The sequence below is a fragment of the Anguilla anguilla genome, chromosome 17 (assembly GCF_013347855.1).
Source record: "Anguilla anguilla isolate fAngAng1 chromosome 17, fAngAng1.pri, whole genome shotgun sequence".
Taxonomy (NCBI): Eukaryota; Metazoa; Chordata; class Actinopteri; order Anguilliformes; family Anguillidae; genus Anguilla; species Anguilla anguilla.
Window position 1 is genome coordinate 8,389,987 of NC_049217.1, and position 21,085 is coordinate 8,411,071.

Below are 21,085 nucleotides of genomic sequence, written 5' to 3' on the forward strand. Positions count from 1 at the left end.
CTTCCAGAACTGTAAAGTCACCTTACATGAAAAAAGTGCACTGTAGTATTTACTATTACAATGGACTTGGAACATTCTACTGTTTTTCTTGTAAATTGTCTTATTTTATTGGGGAAATACTCTTCATCATTTAAGTAAGGATAAATCTTATTAATATAGAATTTAACATTATATATTATATGTAATGTTTAAAAAAAAAAAAAAAAAAAACATTTCCCTTACTTTTGGTAGTAGCATATGCCAGCTGCCACTGCTAGTAGCTCCGCAAGATGAAACTAAATTACAATAGGCTACACCTTATAACATAAAAGGTCAACCACAAGAGGGAGCCTTGGAATAGGACAGAATAATATCAATCTGTTATTATTATTATTATTATTATTAGTCTACTATTGTTTTTGTTCATAGCTGACAGTTATATATTAGGCCTACTTATAACTTATTTAATTGTTCTTTTGTGTTTTGTGCTTCTGCGTGCCTTGATAATATTTACAGAATTGTTTCCTCCGAATAAATCAACTGGAATTTCAAAAAATGTAGGCTATATCATGTACTGTGTTTGTCGACTGTCTGGATGTCTATCGTATGACTGAGCTTAGTCTTTGCCACTGGTCTTGCCCGAACGCGCTTCCGAATCCGCATTGGTTTTACCGACTCCGAGAACCTCCGATAGCAGTTGCGTCACCACACAAGCACGGATGAGACATAGCCATTCGAGAGCTGTGTGTGATTGTTGTCAACGACAATAAGCTATTGAAAATGAAGTTTAGTAAATATAAATTTGAATTTCAGCGTGCGAGATACTGACTGTTGTTTTTTGTAAAGGAAGTGCCGAGGAAAGGAGAGACATTTGAGAGGCCAAGACTCAGGGACCACGTCATTGCCTGACAGTAAGTTAGGCGAAGGAGAGAGAAGCGACCTGGGTAAGGGTGTTTGTTTTCAGTCGGTACGTTGGGGTTTAGACCCTCTTTTGACCCTGTTCTGTTGGGAGAACCGCTATGCGTTCGTTGTTGACCTTGCTAAGTGAAAGTGAAATTGTTTTACATTAGAAAAGGAAGAAACATCTGTTTTGTTCCAAGCTAGCTGGCTTCGGTTAATAAGTCAGGTAGGTATGTTCATAATTTATTCTGCTAGCTAATGTTAGCACGCTAATGTAAACTATATAGCAGTATCCTAGATTTATCGCTAGCTTCGGAAGAGACAGTAACTTCTCTATGTTAGGCAGCTAACATGTTACCCTGTCCGCTAAGAATTAACGCTAAATGCAGTCATCGTTAGCTAGCTTGGCTAACATCGGCTGCATATAATTGCTGGGAAATTGATACATTACAACTAGTCTATCGATAACGTATAAGGCTATACTGTAAAATGGTAGTGTAGCCAGTTAGCCAGGTTCGTTTTCAGATCGTGTTAATTTCACTGAAAAGGTGCTACCGTAACCAAACATGAGATCTCTTGACTAGCTGGCTGCTTGGTGTTTACAGTCTGTCAAGTGTCCGAGGAGAGGTAACGTTAGCCGGGGAGAGATCGCAGAATAGCAAATGTAACAGCAAAACCATTTGTGCTAATGTCAATTTTGTGACTAACAGTGTTTCCAGCTAGCTGACTGGCTGGTTGTTTATTGATAGATAGTTAACGGTAGCTGCCGGTTAAAATCAGGTGGCACCGTTGACAGTCAGTTTGGAGTCGTGATAACATGATTGCCGACTAGTTTGTGTCAATTTGAAGTGTTGTGTCCATGTCTTTACTTAGAGTTCGCTTACTTACGAGTTAAGTAGATAGGTAGCTAGCTACCTGCAGTCAGTGAGTGTAGTGGATAACCAGGTTGCTGGGTAACTAGACAAACGAACGTTGTCGGTGAGTTATTCACCACTGACATGCAATTTAATTTGATGAAATGCATGGTTACACACAAGGTTCGCTGGGTCGTATTGATCCGGAGTAAATGTCAGACATGCTGAATCGATGTACACAAAGAAGGTGGGTTTGCCGCACTAAGAGACACGTGCATTTTTGCAGCAATGATGGAACCCTTTCCCTTGAATGCAGACGGACTACATATGTTGACTTGATCGGAGAATAAGACCCGAAAACCAATATTCTCACATTTCTAATACTGGAGAGAGATTTTGGGGAAAGAGATGTTGGGTATTGCATCGGTGTCATTTCCCTCACCTCTTTTACCCCTCGTGTCATACGCCCACGATTAGTTCCCTGTGGTCACTGGGCCTGTGTTCTGACCCTTGTGCTTCGGGGGGGGGTCTCTCTGTTCTAGAGCCCTGAGCCCCTCTCTGTGCTGTGTCCAGTCCTGCAGGGGGAGGCGGGGCTTCTGCGGGCGAGGGCGGGGCTTCGGCGGGAGGACACGGCGGGTGCCGAGCCGGAGACACGGGGAGCAGGATAGGGAAGCAGCAGGGCGGGGCCGGCGGCGGCGCGGGGCTGGCGGAGAAGATGGCGGGCAGCCCGGAGAAGAGCGCCTCGGCGCAGGAGCTGAAGGAGCAGGGCAACCGCCTCTTCCTCGGCCGAAAGTACCAGGACGCCTCCGTCTGCTACAGCAAGGCCATCGTGAGTCCCGCGGGGGGGTGGGGGGGGCGGGGCCCTACTGAAGGCCTCGTGGCCAGGGCCGTACGGAAGGCCTCGTGGCCGGGGGGGGGGTCGCCAGCTGGGGAGCCGGGGGGGGGGGGGGGGGGGTTACACTGCATTTGTTTGGTCTGCTAATACAATTGATTTTAGAAGTTTTTTGGGGCTGAATTGATAGCTGATTTTAAGATGAAGGAAGGAACCAGCTGACCTTGTGCCTCTCCAGGACCATGTTTGGGGCCCCTGCTATAGATATAGAGAAACTGCCTAAGAGGGAGCCTTGGAATGGGGCAGAAGAATTATCATCTTTTTCATCAATCGATTATTATTATTAGTCTGCTGTTGTTTTTGTTCATAGTTGACAGTTATATATTACTTATAACTTACTTAATTGATCTTCTGTGTTTGTGTTTCTGAGTGCCTTGATAATATGAACGGAAGTGTTTCCTCCAAATAAATCTACTGGAGTTTCAAAAAAATGTCTATCATGTACTGTGTTTGTAGACTGTCTGGATATCTATCGTCTGACTGAGCTTAGTCTTTGCCACAGGTCTTGCCCGAATGCGCTTCCGAATCCGCAGTGGTTTTACTGCCGTAGACAGAGAGAAACCGCCTGAAGTTTAGGCAAACAGACCTGATAGTAAAGTAGGAAGTGAAGATGGAGGTGCCGGTGTCTAGGTTGAGGGTGGCAATGCAAATGGTCTGGGGAGTGCAGCCCCTCCCAGTAGAGGGTCAGGGGTCAGAGGTTATAGGTTGGACTGAGACCCCATTGACATTATCTTCCTCAGCTGCATGTTAACCGACGCATTTGCGTTTGTCTTTGAGAAAAAGTGAAACATTTGCCTGTCAAAACTGACGATGACATGCCTAGAGCATTGTGGGTAGAGGCCCACGTGGTGCAGAGGGGCGCCCCAGCTCGTTCCCTCCGAACCTGGAGGACTTGCACACGGACGTGCTTCGCTCGCCTTTCCTTGCTTTCGCGGTTTTTCTCGTTGCCTTTGAATCCCGACGAAGAGTCCCGAGGCTCAGCACGCAACCTGCGCTCTCTCCCTCTTCTCTCTCTCTCCTGTCTCCTGCAGAACCGGAACCCCTCGGTGTCGGTGTACTACACCAACAGGGCCCTGTGCTACGTGAAGCTCCAGCAGTACGGCAAGGCCCTGGCCGACTGCAAGCACGCCCTGGAGCTGGACAGCCAGTCGGTCAAGGCGCACTTCTTCCTGGGCCAGTGCCACCTGGAGATGGAGAACTACGACGAAGCCATCGGCAACCTGCAGAGAGGTCAGAGCTGGGGTTCCGCCCGGGCCTCCTGTAGTAACTCAGTACTCAATAACCCACCCTGCCCTGGGAATACACACGGGGCTGTTCCTGTAGGGCTTCCCCCATGATGCATGCCATCCACATGGAAAATGGAAGCATTGTGATGTCATAATGGATCTATATTATGGGGCGTGGCTTTTAAATGCATAATGGCGGAATGTTAACAAAAATGGCTGAAGGTTATCAGTCTTTTTTTATTAGCTGTGACCGCAGCTCTATAGCTCTGTCTGTCGGTCGGTTAGTTAGTCGGTTGGTCCACAAAAGTGTCCCACCCCGTAGCGGCCACAGTTTCCGCCCCAGGAGGCTGAAATTTGGCATGGAGGCTGGTCATGACCGAAGGTAGAGCTGAGTAACTCTCAGGCCGTTTGACCAAGAGAGGGCGTGGCGATGGGCGTGGCCTATCACAAAAAGGCGCATAACTCCCGAATGGATTCAAAGATTTGCACAAGATTTTGTGGAAAGGTTGATCATGAGCCAAAGAAGAGGTCACGTGTTTGTGTGAGGGTGTGAGGGTGTGTGCGTGGATGCATGCGCACATGGATGCATGCGCGTGTGCGGTCGCAGCTATTGCGGATTCGCGCTCGTTAAAAAAAGATTCGGTAAACCCAACACCTTATTACTGTTGCGTCCTCTGAACGCGTTTGAAGTTGTCTGCTCTGTACTTTACTGTAATCTGGGTGATATATTGAGTATTACTCTAACATTAGATATAATTTTGTAAGGGACGCAAAATCACGTCACATTGAGAATATCGCGTTGTGCTTATAAAGCATGCTTTTTGTGGTTAAATTAGTTTCTTGAACTTTCTTCTTTAACCCGTACAGCAGTCCCTCTGTGTGTCCGGGGTTTCCGGAACTTTCCGTGCTTCTCCTTCACCCAGGAGAGAGCCTCTTTGAGATTGTCAAGGGGGGCCTGTTTCCATTTCTGTCTGTAACCCTCTCTGCTTCCCTCCGATGGAGTCGTTCTTTTTTTTTTAAATGCAAAGAGGGTGGACCGTCTGCTCCCCTTTTAAGAAGTTAATGGATTGGATTAAATTTCTGTTTTGGCGAGGACTCCATCATGGATTCCTCGGAGGTCCCCAGAACCCAGGCTGTATAGGCGAACACAGTATCGGGGTTGGGAAGGAAGTGGACTACACACCTGCAATGCAAAGACCCGTGAGTGTGTAAAATGGCGGAGCCCAGAAGACAGACCAGGCCCTCTCCCGTTTTGTTTCGGCAGCCTACAACCTGGCCAAGGAGCAGCGGCTGAACTTTGGGGACGACATCCCCAGCGCCCTCAGGATAGCCAAGAAGAAGCGATGGAACAGCATCGAGGAGAAGCGCATCAACCAGGAGAACGAGCTGCACGCCTATCTCACCAAACTCATCCTGGCAGAGAAGGAGAGGTGAGTGGCTTCTCATGTACGTCTATGTGCACTGAGCTCCATAATGTTTGGGACAAAGACTTTTTTTTTTTCTTCCTCTTTATTTGGCCATGTACTCTACTATTTTATATGTGTAATAAAACAATTTACATGTGGATAAAGTGCAGGTTCTCAGCTTTTAAAAAAATGGTATTTATTTTTTAAATGTATATTTTGGTTTCACCATGTAGAAATTACAGCACTTTTTATATTTTATATTTATATCTACCCATTTCTTTGCACCATAGTGTTTTATGACAAATGGCTTCACAGATGTTTCTGATTAGTCAGGTGTGTTCACTTCCTTAGTGCAGGTATAGAGAGCTTTCAGTACCTAGTCTTTTCATTGCTTTTGGAGTCTGTTATTGATGTTGGTCAACATGAGGACCAGAGTTATGCTAATGAAAATCAAGGAAGCCATAATGAGGCTGAGAAATAAGGGGGGAAAACAGTCTGAGACATGACATTTTTTCAAAATATTCAAAATTGTGGAAAATCCAGTGTGGTAGACATTATGGGTTCTATGGAATTATTTTTCGTTCAAGAGAAAATGCATCTACTGTTATTGGTCTCATGTCTCTTCGACAAACAAGGCGAGAGTAATCATTTTTTGAAAAGTTTGCATTTAACTGTCCACTATGGCGCCACCGTGTGGTCAATTTGGGTGAAAATTACTACATGACTGTGAGGCGCGAGGATCTACCATTGTGCAAAATTTCATTAAAAGTTACTTAGCTGTTTTGCTGTAATCGCAAAAAAAAAAAAATGGCGGAAGACGTCGTAATAATAATACCAGCAAATGCAACAGGGTTCTAGAAGCTTTGCTGTTTGGCCCCCTGAATGTCTTTGTCCGAAACGTTGAGCTCTCTGTTTCGCCGCGGAGTCCTCCATGTTCCCGAGGCTGTGCGGACACTTCCTGAGAAAGGTACAGCACCACGCCTACACTTACCTGCTGTCGTTTAGGCACAGCAGTGCGTGGCGCGTTAGTTTAATGACAACCGGGGGGGTACACGCCATTCGAAAGTAATCTGCGGACTTTAGCCGGTCTAATTATCATTGCGCGAGAAAAAGTGGACCTCGTGCCTGTTGCCGTATAGCGTGCCGAGTCCTCTCTGGAAACGCTCCGGAGCGAGAGCGCGGAGCGTTAGCCGAGCTCTGCGGCGTTGGCGGTAACGCGGCGTCTCCGCCGGCCTTCCTCAGGGAGCTGGACGACTGGCGGGAAAAGCAGGAGGACAAGTCGGAGGACAGCAGGAGCCGGAACGAGTCGGCCAAGATCCAGTCCAAACACGTGAGTCTGCCGCCGTCGTTCTGTCTCCGACCGCGCTCGTTTTTTAAAAGGGGGATTTTGGCCCCCTGGGCCGTCCGCCTGATCGAAATGAGAAATCGGCTTTGCAGCGTTACCAGTTCTACTGCCTGTTAAAAATGAGATGTTTTTTTATGAAGAGATGGTTTTTAGTCACTTCACGTGTAGTTACACTGTCTACTGGGTCAATTACCTCGGTTTGCATTGTCATTCTACCGCATGGAACTTAAATGTTTTCAGGTTCCAGTCTCTGTCTTGTTCTTTTTGAAACACAGGCTTGAGCAGCCATCACACCAAAGCCCATAAATGGCCCAGTGCTTATTGTAGGCATTGGGTTAGCTATGTACAAACAGAGATTTCATTTCTGCAGTCACTGAGAGCACAGAAGAGCAAGCGAGTCCATTAACGGTAGCTAGCTCCCAAGCTAATACAGTTTGCAGTTGGAACAGCAGCCACCCCGAATCTCTCCGTGAGTTTGGGCAGAGCCCCATTCTCCTAGTACGGGCAGTCGGGGGGGGAGGTGTCTCCAAATTACCCGCTCTTTGTAGTTTGTCAAAAATTAGAAATTGCAGAGGCGTACGAGGCATACATCATTGGGCGTACGAAACCTTTGCTGCCGGTACCTCTATGCGGAGATTGCTTTGGTTGGCCACAGAGAGTTAACGCCTCGAACGCCTAATTAGTCAGTTAACGCCTCGATCCGTTGAATGAGGCTAAGGTCGTTTTGTGTTGACATTTCCCTTTAAGTTGGGAAAAGCTTGACTGATGGGTGGGTTCCCTGTGTAAACCGTCTCATCATTTCAAAGGGCTCTCTTCTTAAAAGTCCATAATGAGCACTTTAAAAGTAAAAAAAATGTACAGCCTCTTTACAGGAAGATGACACTCATCTGCTGTGAAACTGGCTTCTTGTTTCTCTGTATCTATACCTGCAAAGCCTACCATACCTGCCAAAGGGAAAAAAAAAAAAAAATCTATTTCTGATTTTTGGTATTATGTGAATCAGTAAGGTAAGGTCCAGACATGGGAGTCTTTAACAGTGACAGTGTTAGCAGCTAGCGCTATTTTAACGCTATTTTTTATAGCGCAACGTTTTTTCCGGGATACATTAAAATGACTGAGTTCCGTAAGACAGAAGCATTGACAGGGATTTCCTGCTCTCCGCGTGTGACTCTGAACCGTTCTCCCCCCCCCCCCCCCCCCCCCCCCCCCCCGGACAGGATAAGTACCTGTCGGACATGGACGAGCTGTTCTCTCAGGTGGACGAGAAGAGAAAGGTGAGTCTTCAGAGCGGAGAGAGAGAGAGAGAGAGAAAGGGAGGGGGAGAGAGAGAGAGAGAGAGAGAGAGAGAGAGAGAGAGAGAGAGAGAGACGCACTGGCTGCTGGGAACGGCGCTTAAAGAGAGAGCCCCTGCCGTCAGCTGTGCGGGAGAGCCCTGTCACTCACACCTGTCACTCATCTGGTCCTGACGGAGGCTCTTCGGTGCACATTGGCTCCGCCTTTTCTTCAGTCCGACATTGGCGTTCCCATTTGGCGCTCCGTAGCGGATGTTCGCCGAAGGCGCTCGGTCGAAGCCAGACGGTCCGCAGCGTGCTAAAGCGGGGGGCGCTAGAACCTAGCCGGGGGGCGGGGGGTGGGGGTGGGGGTGGGGGGGGGGGGGTGGCCAATATTAGGGGGGGGGGGGCAGGCGGTTCGCCCTGTTTACGACTCTCCGGTTGTGCCTTTCTTCGTGCAGAAACGGGAGATCCCCGACTACCTGTGCGGGAAGATCAGCTTCGAGCTCATGAGGGAGCCCTGCATCACGCCCAGCGGGATCACCTACGACCGCAAAGACATCGAGGAGCACCTGCAGGTAGGGCCCGGCTCCGCCTCCCCGTGCGGGCCGGAGTGTGATTGACAGAGCGGGGAGGTGTGTCAGATTCACACAGCGCCGGAAAAAGGTGCATTCCAGACGGACAGCAGCGTTTCCACGCGGAACTGATCGTTACACGCCGTTAGAACAATCCGTGCGTTCCGTTTTATTTGTATAGCGCTGTTCGGAAAAAGATACTGTCGTAAAGCAAGTTTATTAAATCGGTAGTGTTTATTAGTCTCAGAGGTGTCATTTCAGCCTCTGCTATGGTAAGACGACACAACACGTAGACTAGCTGTTAAACGACATGAAAGGTAATTCAGCTGTGGGGACTGTGCATGTTTACTGCACTGTGACAAAACGATGAGGTCTTCTGAGTGTTGCGTGGAGTTGTGCGCTTTTTGGGGTTTTGTACTGTGAGAATTTAAAGAAGAGCACGCAGATCCGGTGACAGCTGGAGTCCCAGGCGGAAGGCTGCTATTGGTCATCTCGATGGGAAGCAGCCGTAAATCGCATCTAAAGCGGTGTGAAGGTGCGAAACCACACCACAGGTGCGTTGTGGTGACAGAGTGTAGCACAGTGGGTAAGGAACTGGGCTTGTAACCGAAAGGTCGCAGGTTCGATTCCTGGGTAAGGACACTGCCGTTGTACCCTTGAGCAAGGTACTTAACCTGCATTGCTTCAGTATATATCCAGCTGTATAAATGGATGTAATGTAAATTCTATGTAAAAGCTGTGTAAGTCACTCTGGATAAGAGCGTCTGCTAAATGCCTATAATGTAATGTAATGTCGTCATACCAACCAGAGGCCAGGAGATGCCGTAGCTGTAGGAGGAGGAGGGTCGTCTGGCACCGGGGAGAGAAGCTCGCTAGCGCATTAGCACGCTCAGCACGGCACGTTAAGAACAAAAACGATCATGATCAATACTGATCAGTCGCCTCAATAAAATTTGTACGCCCTGGTGGGTTTAAGCAAGCTGATTATGCATACTCATACGTGCACACGTGTTTGTGGATAGTTTTTCTTGAACTTCCATGAAGCATAAAAACGTGAGAAATTTGATGTTTGGTTTGGCGAGGGCCGCGCACTTTCCAGTTGGGCTGAATCTGGATTTTGTTTTGTAGGAACGCACGTTTGCTTTACCTTTTGTCTGCAAGCGCTGTTTAGAAAAACAGCTTTTATTTTTTTTCCTCACGTCGTAAATGTTTTTGTTTTTTTTTGTTTTTTACAAGCCGTTTTCAGAAATATTTTGTTAACGTGGGTATTGTTTCTCCGCGTTGCAGCGGGTCGGACATTTTGACCCCGTGACCCGCAGCCCTTTGACCCAAGACCAGCTGATCCCGAACCTGGCCATGAAGGAGGTGATCGACGCCTTCATCCTGGAGAACGGCTGGGTGGAGGACTACTGAGCCTCCGAGCTTCTCTCGAAAGGAGAAATCAGAGAAGAAGAAGAAGAAACTTGGCGGAAGGCCAGACGGGAGACGGACCCCTAAACGAAAGCGAGAGTTGAAGCGAACAAATGGAATGAAACAAAATGAGCGCGCCCTCTCGGGCGGGCGCTGAGACGGACCGCCAAAAAGCAGGAGCGCGGAGGCCCTGAACTACGACCATCTCCTTCCATTCTCTCTCTCTCTCTCTCTCTCCCTCTCTCGCTCTCCCCCCCTCTCTCACTCTCTCTCTCTCTTTCACTCTCTCTCTCTGTCTCTCTCTCTCTTTCTCCCTCTCTCTCTCTCTCTCTCTCTCTCTCTCTCTCTCTCCGTCTCTCTTCTCTCTTCTTCTCCAGCCTGCACACTGCCCACCTCCTCCCTCGTTTCCCCCCCGTGGTCCCTCCTAATAAAATTACACTGTCCCTCTGCAGTGGGGAGCACCGTCTCCATTTTAATTTCATGGTTTTGCTTTTATTTTGCAGGTGATTTTATCCTGTGTGTGTGTGTGTGTGTGTGTGTGCGCGCGCGTGCACGTCTTTTACATCATTATGTTCGGAGACTGGGCTCAGTCCTTACAATTGCATTTTGCAATCGAACGATTAAAGCAGCAGGTATATGCTTATGTGGATTTACAGTGTAGGAAGAGATGAGGGTTTGGGTAGCCCCATAGTTGAGCGAAGGCTAGCGTTCTGTGCGATGCTAGCGTTATGTGCGATGCTAGCGTTCTACGCAACGCTAGCGTTCTGCGCGATACATGGTACAGTCAAACTGCAAAGCTCATTTAATCCTTAGATTATCAGTCTATCCTTTATTAAAAAAACTGCGGAATCCAGTGTGTCGGTCCCAGGTGGCAGAACTGCAGTACCCAGCTCACACTGCACCATCTCTCCACTCACGCACTTCCCTCCCACCTCTGAGAAAACCGGCAGCACTCGGCCCTATAGGGGGGGAAATGTCTGAGGGAACTGCGCTGGAGGTGTGACATCCAGCACTCAAAATGGCATCCTGTCAGTGGTCCGTAGGCTCCGCCTCTCTTTTTTGACAGGTATATAAAGGGCAGCGGTGACGGGCATCGCAGTCTGACCCGAGGAACTCGCCACAGGGGGCTTGCATGGTATTCTCCTGAGAATTTAAGCTCATCTAATTCTGGTTGTCATGGAAAAAAGAAAGTTGCGTGCTTATGAATCTGTCTGTACTTTTGCGGGGCGTGTGAGAAAAGCAGGTGATGTATTAGGTGTCTTACACATTCTGATCAGTTTCAAAAGGCTTCTTTTTTTTTTTTGCAAAAACATTCAAAGTTTGCACTTTTTAAGTTTGTGGTGCCCCCTTTGTGTCCTGATATGCAGTTTTAACAGTTTTTCCCTTCTTCTGACATTAACTTCCCAAGACTGTTGATCAGCGATCATGTTAGCCGTGGATCATTGGTTTTGAAATCTTGGCAGAGAAAAAACTGTAATCATGTTTGTTTTTATATGTGTGGGTTTACATACACGTGCACTGTGAGACTGCTTCATACAGTGATTTGAGTGTCTGTGACCAGTGTTGTGTGTCTGTAGGCGTGGGTGTGTCAGTAAGCAGTGCTGTGTGTCTGTAGCAGTGAGTGTGTCTGTAGGAGTTAGGGTGTCTGCAGGAGTGAGTGTGTCTGTAAGCAGTACTGTGTGTCTGTAAGCAGTGGTGTGTCTGTAGGAGTGGGTGTGTCAGTGGGAGTAAGTGTGTCTGTAGGAGTGGGTGTGTCAGTAAGCAGTGCTGTGTGTCTGTAACAGTGAGTGTGTCTGTAGGAGTTAGGGTGTCTGCAGGAGTGAGCGTGTCTGTAAGCAGTACTGTGTGTCAGTAAGCAGTGGTTTGTGTTTGTAGGAGTGGGTGTGTCTGTGTCTTTAACACAATCCATTCCTGAAGGATAGCCAATCACCACTTTGAGTGCACCTGCTAACGATTGTCAGTTTTGGACTAAAACCCCTGAATTTCACATCTGTGGAAATGTTAAACTTTGTTTTTTAAGTATAAAAATAAAATGGTACCTCTGCCCTCTATAATCTCCGCTGAATTTCACTGAATTTCATTTTTAAAAGTCTTGGAAAGGCTTGGCTTCAGCTGAAAAGTGCACCGCTAGGGCATTAGTATTATTTACAGCCCGATACTCTGTTGTCCCATATCCTTGTGAAATGTGCTGTAGTTTCAGGTGAATGCGAAAAGGACAGTATTTCCAGGGTTCCCACTCGTCCTGGAAAACCTGGAAATTTATCGACTGGTTTTCCAATCATGGAAAACACCTGGAAAATTAGAAAATTTACAAAATGTCCTGGAAATATTTGTGAGGTCCTGGAAAATTGTAGGCCAGACTATAAGTCAAGCTATTAAACAGTATATTCAGAGCTGAGATTGCATATTTTTCTGTATTTTTCTCCGCTTTTCTCATTTTTATTAGCTGCTGAGATTACACGGCAGCACAGTTTGAATGGATGGTTATGGTACTTGCACATTGCCCCCCTCTCCAATTTTATGTGCATTAGGATTGTGTTTGAGCTTTTGGATGGATGAAATTTTATTATTACTTACTTACTTTTATTTTTTGCCACAGTGATTTGTGCTTACTTTTGCTGATTGGCAGACGGGATTTTCATTTGTGAACTCTGAGCGTTGACATTGTGTGGTACTTGGGTTGTATTTGCACATACTGTTTTGTCTAATTGGTTCTTTTCTGTGTGTGTGTGTGTGCTTTAGAAATTATCTTAAGTCTCCCATTTTACCATCGCCATTCTCCTACACCCAGTCCCACCCCTTCTCACCCCATCACACCCAGTCTCCCCCCATCTCACCCCAGTCTCACCCCAGTCTCACCCCAGTCTCACCCAGTCTCACCCCATCTCTCCCAATCTCACCTCATTTCACCCAGTCACACCCCATCTCAACCCATTTCACCCAGTCACACCCCATCTCAACCCATTTCACCCAGTCACACCCCATCTCAACCCATTTCACCCAGTCTCTCTGTGAAGCCCAGCTCTCCCTGTGTACCCCCGCTTTTGTAATATCTGTCATGTTAAAGGGCAGCTCTGTGTGGATCTGTCATGTTAAAGGGCAGCTCTGTGTGGATCTGTCATGTTAAAGGGCAGCCCTGTGTGGTTCTGTCATGTTAAAGGGCAGCTCTGTGTGGATCTGTCATGTTAAAGGGCAGCTCTGTGGATCTGTCATGTTAAAGGGCAGCTCTGTGTGGATCTGTCATGTTAAAGGGCAGCTCTGTGTGGATCTGTCATGTTAAAGGGCAGCTCTGTGTGGATCTGTCATGTTAAAGGGCAGCTCTGTGTGGATCTGTCATGTTAAAGGGCAGCTCTGTGGATCTGTCATGTTAAAGGGCAGCTCTGTGTGGATCTTTCATGTTAAAGGGCAGCTCTGTGTGGATCTGTCATGTTAAAGGGCAGCTCTGTGGATCTGTCATGTTAAAGGGCAGCTCTGTGGATCTGTCATGTTAAAGGGTAGCCCTGTGTGGTTCTGTCATGTTAAAGGGTATCTCTGTTTGGATCTGTCATGTTAAAGGGCAGCTCTGTGGTTCTGTCATGTTAAAGGGCAGCTCTGTGGATCTGTCATGTTAAAGGGCAGCTCTGTGGATCTGTCATGTTAAAGGGCAGCTCTGTGTGGATCTGTCATGTTAAAGGGCAGCTCTGTGTGGATCTGTCATGTTAAAGGGCAGCTCTGTGGATCTGTCATGTTAAAGGGCAGGTCTGTGTGGATTTGTCATGTTAAAGGGTATCTCTGTTTGGATCTGTCATGTTAAAGGGCAGCTCTGTGGATCTGTCATGTTAAAGGGTAGCTCTGTGTGGTTCTGTCATGTTAAAGGGCAGCTCTGTGTGTATCTGTCATGTTAAAGGGCAGCTCTGTGGATCTGTCGTTAAAGGGCAGCTCTGTGTGTCTGTCATGTAGGGCAGCTCTGTGTGGATCTGTCACGTTAAAGGGCAGCTCTGTGGATCTGTCGTTAAAGGGCAGCTCTGTGTGTCTGTCATGTAGGGCAGCTCTGTGTGGATCTGTCACGTTAAAGGGCAGCTCTGTGGATCTGTCATGTTAAAGGGCAGCTCTGTGGATCTGTCATGTTAAAGGGCAGCTCTGGATCCATCTATTGTGCTGAAATACTTTGTCCTGCTGCTGTCTCAGACAAGTCAGTTGGCTCAAACATGGTCATGGACTCGATGGCTGTTATTATGCTGTCATTTTCTTGTCTGTCAGATCCCCCCCCCCCCCATTCCAATGTGCTTTCCTCCATTGTAGAATGTAGGCTAGCGCACCCTTAGTTTCTGTTTTCTAACAATCAGCTGGCCAGTGTGTCCTTGTGTGATGGCTGCAGCTCCTGGAAATAACCAGCGAAGGCTACTCTTCTTTTGCCCTTGAATCACTGTTAAATATGAACAAGTAAATAACGGAATAAATGAAAGGATATTAACAAATTGAAAGAAATGAATCAGCATTTTCCATCAGGCTGGGGTTAAATACTTTACTGGACACCAGAACAGTGCAGTACAGACTAGTGATGCTTTGAAAAGACCTCAATTCTTTGATAGGGTTTTTTTAGGGTACCTGAAAATGCGCAGTGATCAGCAGATTTTCCCAGCAGACTAAAAGAATGCTTCCTCTGCACATTTTGATGCCAGTTTCTAATATTTGTGCTCGCCATCGTTTATAAGAAGTGTTGTCATGTCAACCAGTGCCTTAGGTTCTCAGTGAAGCAAGCGATTGACCACTGTCTCCAGTGATTTGGGATGGAGGTGCATATTGTTGGGGAGATACAAGAGGCAAGTGATTTCAGCAAACCACGGCTAACTAGCCCACCTTCTGTTTGAGCTTTGGGTGTATTCCGGCATCCGGCTTAAATTCATACGTTCGTCGCTCCTTTTGATTGTGCTTTAGGTGCTTGTGTGCTGGTTTTCTAAACGCTTTCGCTTGTAAATGAATTTGCAGAATATGTCTGGTGGGTTTTGGACATTTTAAGTGACTTGAGAGTATGTACAATTCATTGTTGTGTAATAATTGGTATGTGGATGATGGATTCCCTATTCTTCTGTCCACTCAAGGCTTTTGTTGTGGCATTTCTGAGGATAATGCTTCAGTGGTCTTTCTTAATGACAGTTGTGACCCATCGCATCTGTGCAGAGTGTGTCCCTCACAGTTGGAGGGATTTGCAGTCTTTTGGAACTACGATGGACACCTTTGACAAGAGCCACAGTCGTCCTGAAACTGGGCACATTCGCCTTCACTGAGCAGTCGCTGATCTCTGGCCGACAGTTACGCCACTGAGCAGTCGCTGATCTCTGGCCGACAGTTACACCACTGAGCAATCGCTGATTTCTGGCTGAGAGTTACGCCACTGAGCAAAAGCTGATCTCTGGCCGACAGTTACGCCACTGAGCAATCGCTGATTTCTGGCCGACAGTTACGCCACTGAGCAATCGCTGATTTCTGGCTGAGAGTTACACCACTGAGCAAAAGCTGATCTCTGGCCGACAGTTACGCCACTGAGCAATCGCTGATTTCTGGCCGACAGTTACGCCACTGAGCAATCGCTGATTTCTGGCTGAGAGTTACGCCACTGAGCAAAAGCTGATTTCTGGCCGACAGTTACGCCACTGAGCAATCGCTGATTTCTGGCCGACAGTTACGCCACTGAGCAATCGTTGATTTCTGGCTGAGAGTTACGCCACTGAGCAATCGTTGATTTCTGGCTGAGAGTTACGCCACTGAGCAATCGCTGATCTCTGGCCGACAGTTACGCCACTGAGCAATCGCTGATCTCTGGCCGACAGTTACGCCACTGAGCAATCGCTGATTTCTGGCTGAGAGTTACGCCACTGAGCAAAAGCTGATCTCTGGCTGACCGTTAAGTTGTGTTCTAGAAACACACTGACTGTAATAAAAACAAGGCTTATGTACTTTTATGAAGAGGAGACAAGGCGGGGTCCCAGCTGACTATCGACCCATTTAAGAGAACGGCTACCAATCGGCCTGCATTAGTGTGCTCCATAATTTTTAAACTTAGGAGCACATGTTATCCGTGACAAGAATGTATGCATAGAGCCCTGCCAGTGCTTGTAGTAGTTAATGAACTTGTACTTGCTGCAGCGGCCATCATAGGAACATATAATATTATATATAGGAAATCCCCCTTTGCCTTCAACAGAGAGACAATCCAGTTAAATTATCATGAAAACAAACATTTTATGTTGAAGGGATAATCTGCCCCAGTAACATCATCAATAACGGTGAGTGGAAAACGTTATTAAAAAATTAACATTTCCATTAGCAATCAGAATCGAGTGCTACGTAGCCCCCCTGGGGTCAGCTGAGAAAAAAACAGACCCATGTGTAAATCTGTACTCTCGGTTTAGAAATCTGCGCACAGTTTATAAACCGTGCTCTTGGATTCATAATCCGTGCCCTTGAATTACAAATCCATGCACACGGATTTGTAAACCGTGCCCTCGAATCCGGTGTGGGTGCATGTTTTATTTTTTAAAACCCCGCACTAAGACGCCTGACTATACTTATCATTGTCCTGACTGAAGATCTTGATCGTGTTCGTTGAATCAGGTATCGTAGTGCTGGGCTTTAATAAAACAAAAACGTGTCCCCACACTGGCCCTTTCGGGATAAGATAGGGCACCACTGTACTAGTATCATTTCAGCGCCACAAGAGGGCGACAAATCATTCGTGTTCATATGCCTTGTGTGGTCTGCCCGGGAGCTACGTGTAGACGTGCATATTTAATGCTTTGTGTATTCCTGTGTACGCTCTATGCTATAAGTATAACGTCACAAAGCTATGCCTTTAAACATCGTTGGGCAATATGTAGGCTACGCTGGGAACCGGTTTAATTCGGATCTCTGATTAATGTGAAAACAGGTGTAGCAAATGTGGTTGGGCCATGTGATTGTACGCTTTCACTGTCCTCTTTGCGTGTTTATGTGTTTCGAAAACCGAGCTCATAATGGAATTTGGATGATGGCGGGAATACCGCTATGTATATCTGTGTGTGTGTGTTTATTTATATACAGTACATGCATACATGCATGCAATTAGGCCCATATATACAGGTGAGAAATTAAAAAGAAAACCTGAATAAATGAGTGGAGAAACATAACAAATGCAGATGGTTCCATGTAGGTGTCCTGCATTGTTGACCTCCATTTTGGATCAAGATGGCAAGAAGAAAAGATTCGAGTGACTTTGAAAGAGGGCTCATTATTGGGGCACGGATGGCAGGAGCTTCAGTCATGAAGACTGCTCAACTGGCTAGGGTTTCAATGGGAACAGTGACTAAAGCGACAACTGCATTTAGACCTATGCAAAAGACATCAGTAAATAGAGTCAGAAATTGTGGTTGAAAGTGCACATTCGATGACCTTGTGCATTAGTGCAATATGTAAGGAAAAACAGAAGAGCAACTCTTCCTCTGGTGACTGAAAATCCTAATGCAGGACATGATCAGACCGTCAGCGAGAACACTTCGTCGACATCTACATGGAGAGGGATAATATAGTAGGACTGCAGCTCATAAGCACCTTATTACACAGACAAAGGCACATTTGAGAGTTCAGTGGTGCAAAAACCATAGGCACCGGTCTACAGAGATGTGGAAAATAGGTCAGGTGATTCATCCTTCACCATATTCTCGACAAGTCGGCGAGTGCATGTGTGGCATACACCAAGAGAACGGTACTGGCCTGAATGCGTGACCCCTACAGTGAGGGGCTCCAGTGTATCTGTTATGCTGTGGGGGGCATTTTCCTGGTACTTGTCTCCTTAGAGGGAAGGGTCATGGCAACTTAATGCAAAGTTATTCTGAGTGATCCCCTTCATCCTATGACGAAACATTTTTTATCCTGATGGGAGTTGCCTCTTCCAGGATGACAATGCCCCATCCACAGGGCACAAGGGTGGTGGATCGTGGTGGCCCAACACCTTACTAAGACACTTTCTGTTTTCCTTTAATTTGTCCCCTGTCTGAATGTGAACACACACATTATATACTGAGTGTATGTGTGTGTGTATATATATATATATATATATATATTTTTTTACACATTTATATTTATGTATATGTATGTATCTATAAATATGTACACACACACACATATGTATATAGTGAACTCTATAATGTTTGGGACAAAGACATATTTTTTCTCAATTTGGCTCTGTACAACATTTAAATTTGTAATAAAAAAGTGCAGATTCTCTGCTTTTATTTAAGGGTATTTTTATACACTTGTTTCACCATGTGGAAATTACAGCACGATATAGCCCCCTATTTCTGGGCACCATAATGGTTGGGACGCATTAATGTTATGTCAATAAAATTAGTTGTGTTTAGCACTGTGTCACATGTTTTGCATGCTTGAAAGCTGTGACCCATATACATCACTAGGTGCTGAGTGTCTTCCCTGGCGATGCTCTGTTGCGCTCATGAATATTCCAGTTAGATATGACGTTGACATATAAAATCTGCAGTGGGGTCATGAGAAAATGGCACAGTAATATTTTATCCTAATTCCAAATAATTTCACATGTACATCAGTACCTAGTCTCGCATGTACAGACTTCAGGGACAATTAGATTTTTGTGTGCTGCTTTAATATCTGATATTAAGATCTGATAAGGACGGAGTGTAGCACTGTGGGTAAGGAACTGGGCTTGTAACCAAAAGGTCGCAAGTTTGATTCCCGGGTAAGGACACTGCCGTTGTACCCTTGAGCAAGGTACTTAACCCGCATTGCTTCAGTATATAACCAGCTGTATAAATGGATACAATGTAAAATGCTATGTAAAAAGTTGTGTAAGTTGCTCTGGATAAGAGCGTCTGCTAAATGCCTGTAATGTAATATTACAGCTTTTAAATACATGTGAAATGAACGCATGCTCAATTAAAAAAATCTGGTCACATTCTCAGCATGGCTCAATTTCTCCTTTGAGTCGTAGCTCAATTTTCGAAACATATCGTAGACTTTGCAAACGCACAGGAAAAACCACGAAGACAAACTCGCTTAGTGCAACCGATTTAGTGCGGCTGCATTTTTTTCCGATCGGCGGCTTAAAGTCACAGTTGGAAATATTTGTGTAAAATCGCACGGGGTGGTAGCGCCCGAAGCATAGGCTCTGCTTCTCGGGGCCGCTGTCTGTGAACACTCTAGCAGTGGTTTGATGGTCCTAGGCCCTATTGTCTGGGAGCTATTGAACCTTGAAAGTGTTAGCCGGCTGCATTTTTTTCCGATCGGCGGCTTAAAGTCACGGTTGGAAATATTTGTGTAAAATCGCGCGGGGTGGTAGCGCCCGAAGCATAGGCTCTGCTTCTCGGGGCCGCTGTCTGTGAACACTCTAGCAGTGGTTTGATGGTCCTAGGCCCTATTGTCTGGGAGCTATTGATCCTTGAAAGCGTTAACCAGCTGCATTTCTTTCTTATCCGCGGCTTAAAGTCACGGTTAGAAATATTCGTGTAAAATCGCGCGGGGTGGTAGCGCCCGAAGCATTGGCTCTGCTTCTCGGGGCCGCTGTCTGTGAACACTCTAGCAGTGGTTTGATGGTCCTAGGCCCTATTGTCTGGGAGCTATTGAACCTTGAAAGTGTTAGCCGGCTGCATTTTTTTCCGATCGGCGGCTTAAAGTCACGGTTGGAAATATTCGTGTAAAATCGTGTGGGGTGGTTGCGCCCGAAGGATAGGCTCTGCTTCTCGGGGTTGCTGTCTGTGAACACTCTAGCAGTGGTTTGATGGTCCTAGGCCCTATTGTCTGGGAGCTATTGAACCTTGAAAGCGTTAGCCAGCTGCATTTTTTTCCGATCGGCGGCTTAAAGTCACAGTTGGAAATATTTGTGTAAAATCGCGCGGGGTGGTAGCGCCCGAAGCATAGGCTCTGCTTCTCGGGGCCGCTGTCTGTGAACACTCTAGCAGTTGTTTGATGGTCCTAGGCCCTATTGTCTGGGAGCTATTGAACTTTGAAAGTGTTAGCCGGCTGCATTTTTTTCTGATCGGCGGCTTAAAGTCACGGTTGGAAATATTCGTGTAAAATCGCGCGGGGTGGTAGCGCCCGAAGCATTGGCTCTGCTTCTCGGGGCCGCTGTCTGTGAGCATTCTAGCAGTGGTTTGATGGTCCTAGGCCCTATTGTCTGGGAGCTATTGATCCTTGAAAACGTTAGCCGGCTGGATCTTTTTCCGATCCGCGGCATAAAGTCACGGTTGTAAATATTCGTGTAAAATCGCGAGGGGGGGTAGCGCCCGAAGCATAGCCTCTGCTTCTCGGGGCCGCTGTCTGTGAACACTCTAGCAGTGATTTGATGGTCCTAGGCCCTGTTGTCTGGGAGCTATTGAACCTTGAATGCGTTAGCCGGCTGCATTTTTTTCCGATCCGCGGCATAAAGTCACGGTTAGAAATATTCGTGTAAAATCGCGCGGGGTGGTAGCGCCCGAAGCATAGGCTCTGCTTGTCAAGGCTGCTGTCTGTGAACACTCTAGCAGTGGTTTGATGGTCCTAGGCCAGATTGTCTGGGAGCTATTGAACCTTGAAAGCGTTAGCCGGCTGCATTTTTTTCCGATCGGCGGCTTAAAGTCACAGATGGAAATATTAGTGTAAAATCGCGCGGGGTTGTAGCGCCCGAAGCATTGGCTCTGCTTCTCGGGGCCGCTGTCTGTGAACACTCTAGCAGTGGTTTGATGGTCCTAGGCCCTATTGTCTTGGAGCTATTGAACTTTGAATGCGTTAGCCGGCTGCATTTTTTTCCGATCGGCGGCTTAAAGTCACAGATGGAAATATTAGTGTAAAATCGCACGGGGTTGTAGCGCCCGAAGCATTGGCTCTGCTTCTCAAGGCCGCTGTCTGTGAACACTCTAGCAGTGGTTTGATGGTCCTAGGCCCGATTGTCTGGGAGCTATTGAACCTTGAAAGCGTTAGCCGGCTGCATTTTTTTCCGATCGGCGGCTTAAAGTCACAGATGGAAATATTAGTGTAAAATCGCGCGGGGTTGTAGCGCCCGAAGCATTGGCTCTGCTTCTCGGGGCCGCTGTCTGTGAACACTCTAGCAGTGGTTTGATGGTCCTAGGCCCTATTGTCTTGGAGCTATTGAACTTTGAATGCGTTAGCCGGCTGCATTTTTTTCCGATCGGCGGCTTAAAGTCACAGATGGAAATATGAGTGTAAAATCGCACGGGCTTGTAGCGCCCGAAGCATTGGCTCT

The 21,085-nt window shown here is 46.8% G+C and overlaps 1 protein-coding gene across 4 annotated transcripts; it reads left to right on the top strand.

The window, feature by feature from the left end:
* Positions 1–615: 615 nt before the first annotated feature.
* On the top strand, positions 616–11,916 carry LOC118216810 (STIP1 homology and U box-containing protein 1-like). 4 transcript variants are annotated; one of them, XM_035398326.1, is made up of 9 exons: positions 626–722; positions 826–923; positions 2,276–2,562; positions 3,657–3,855; positions 5,116–5,281; positions 6,500–6,587; positions 7,820–7,876; positions 8,335–8,451; positions 9,736–11,916. In XM_035398326.1, exons 3-9 carry the CDS (start codon positions 2,449–2,451, stop codon positions 9,859–9,861), a joined length of 867 nt encoding a protein of 288 aa, XP_035254217.1. In that variant the 5' UTR covers positions 626–722; positions 826–923; positions 2,276–2,448; the 3' UTR covers positions 9,862–11,916. The 4 variants fall into 4 exon arrangements, with proteins under 4 accessions (XP_035254215.1, XP_035254216.1, XP_035254217.1 ...); XM_035398324.1 differs by having other exon boundaries at positions 616–923; XM_035398325.1 differs by having other exon boundaries at positions 616–923; positions 2,307–2,562.
* Positions 11,917–21,085: the final 9,169 nt, after the last annotated feature.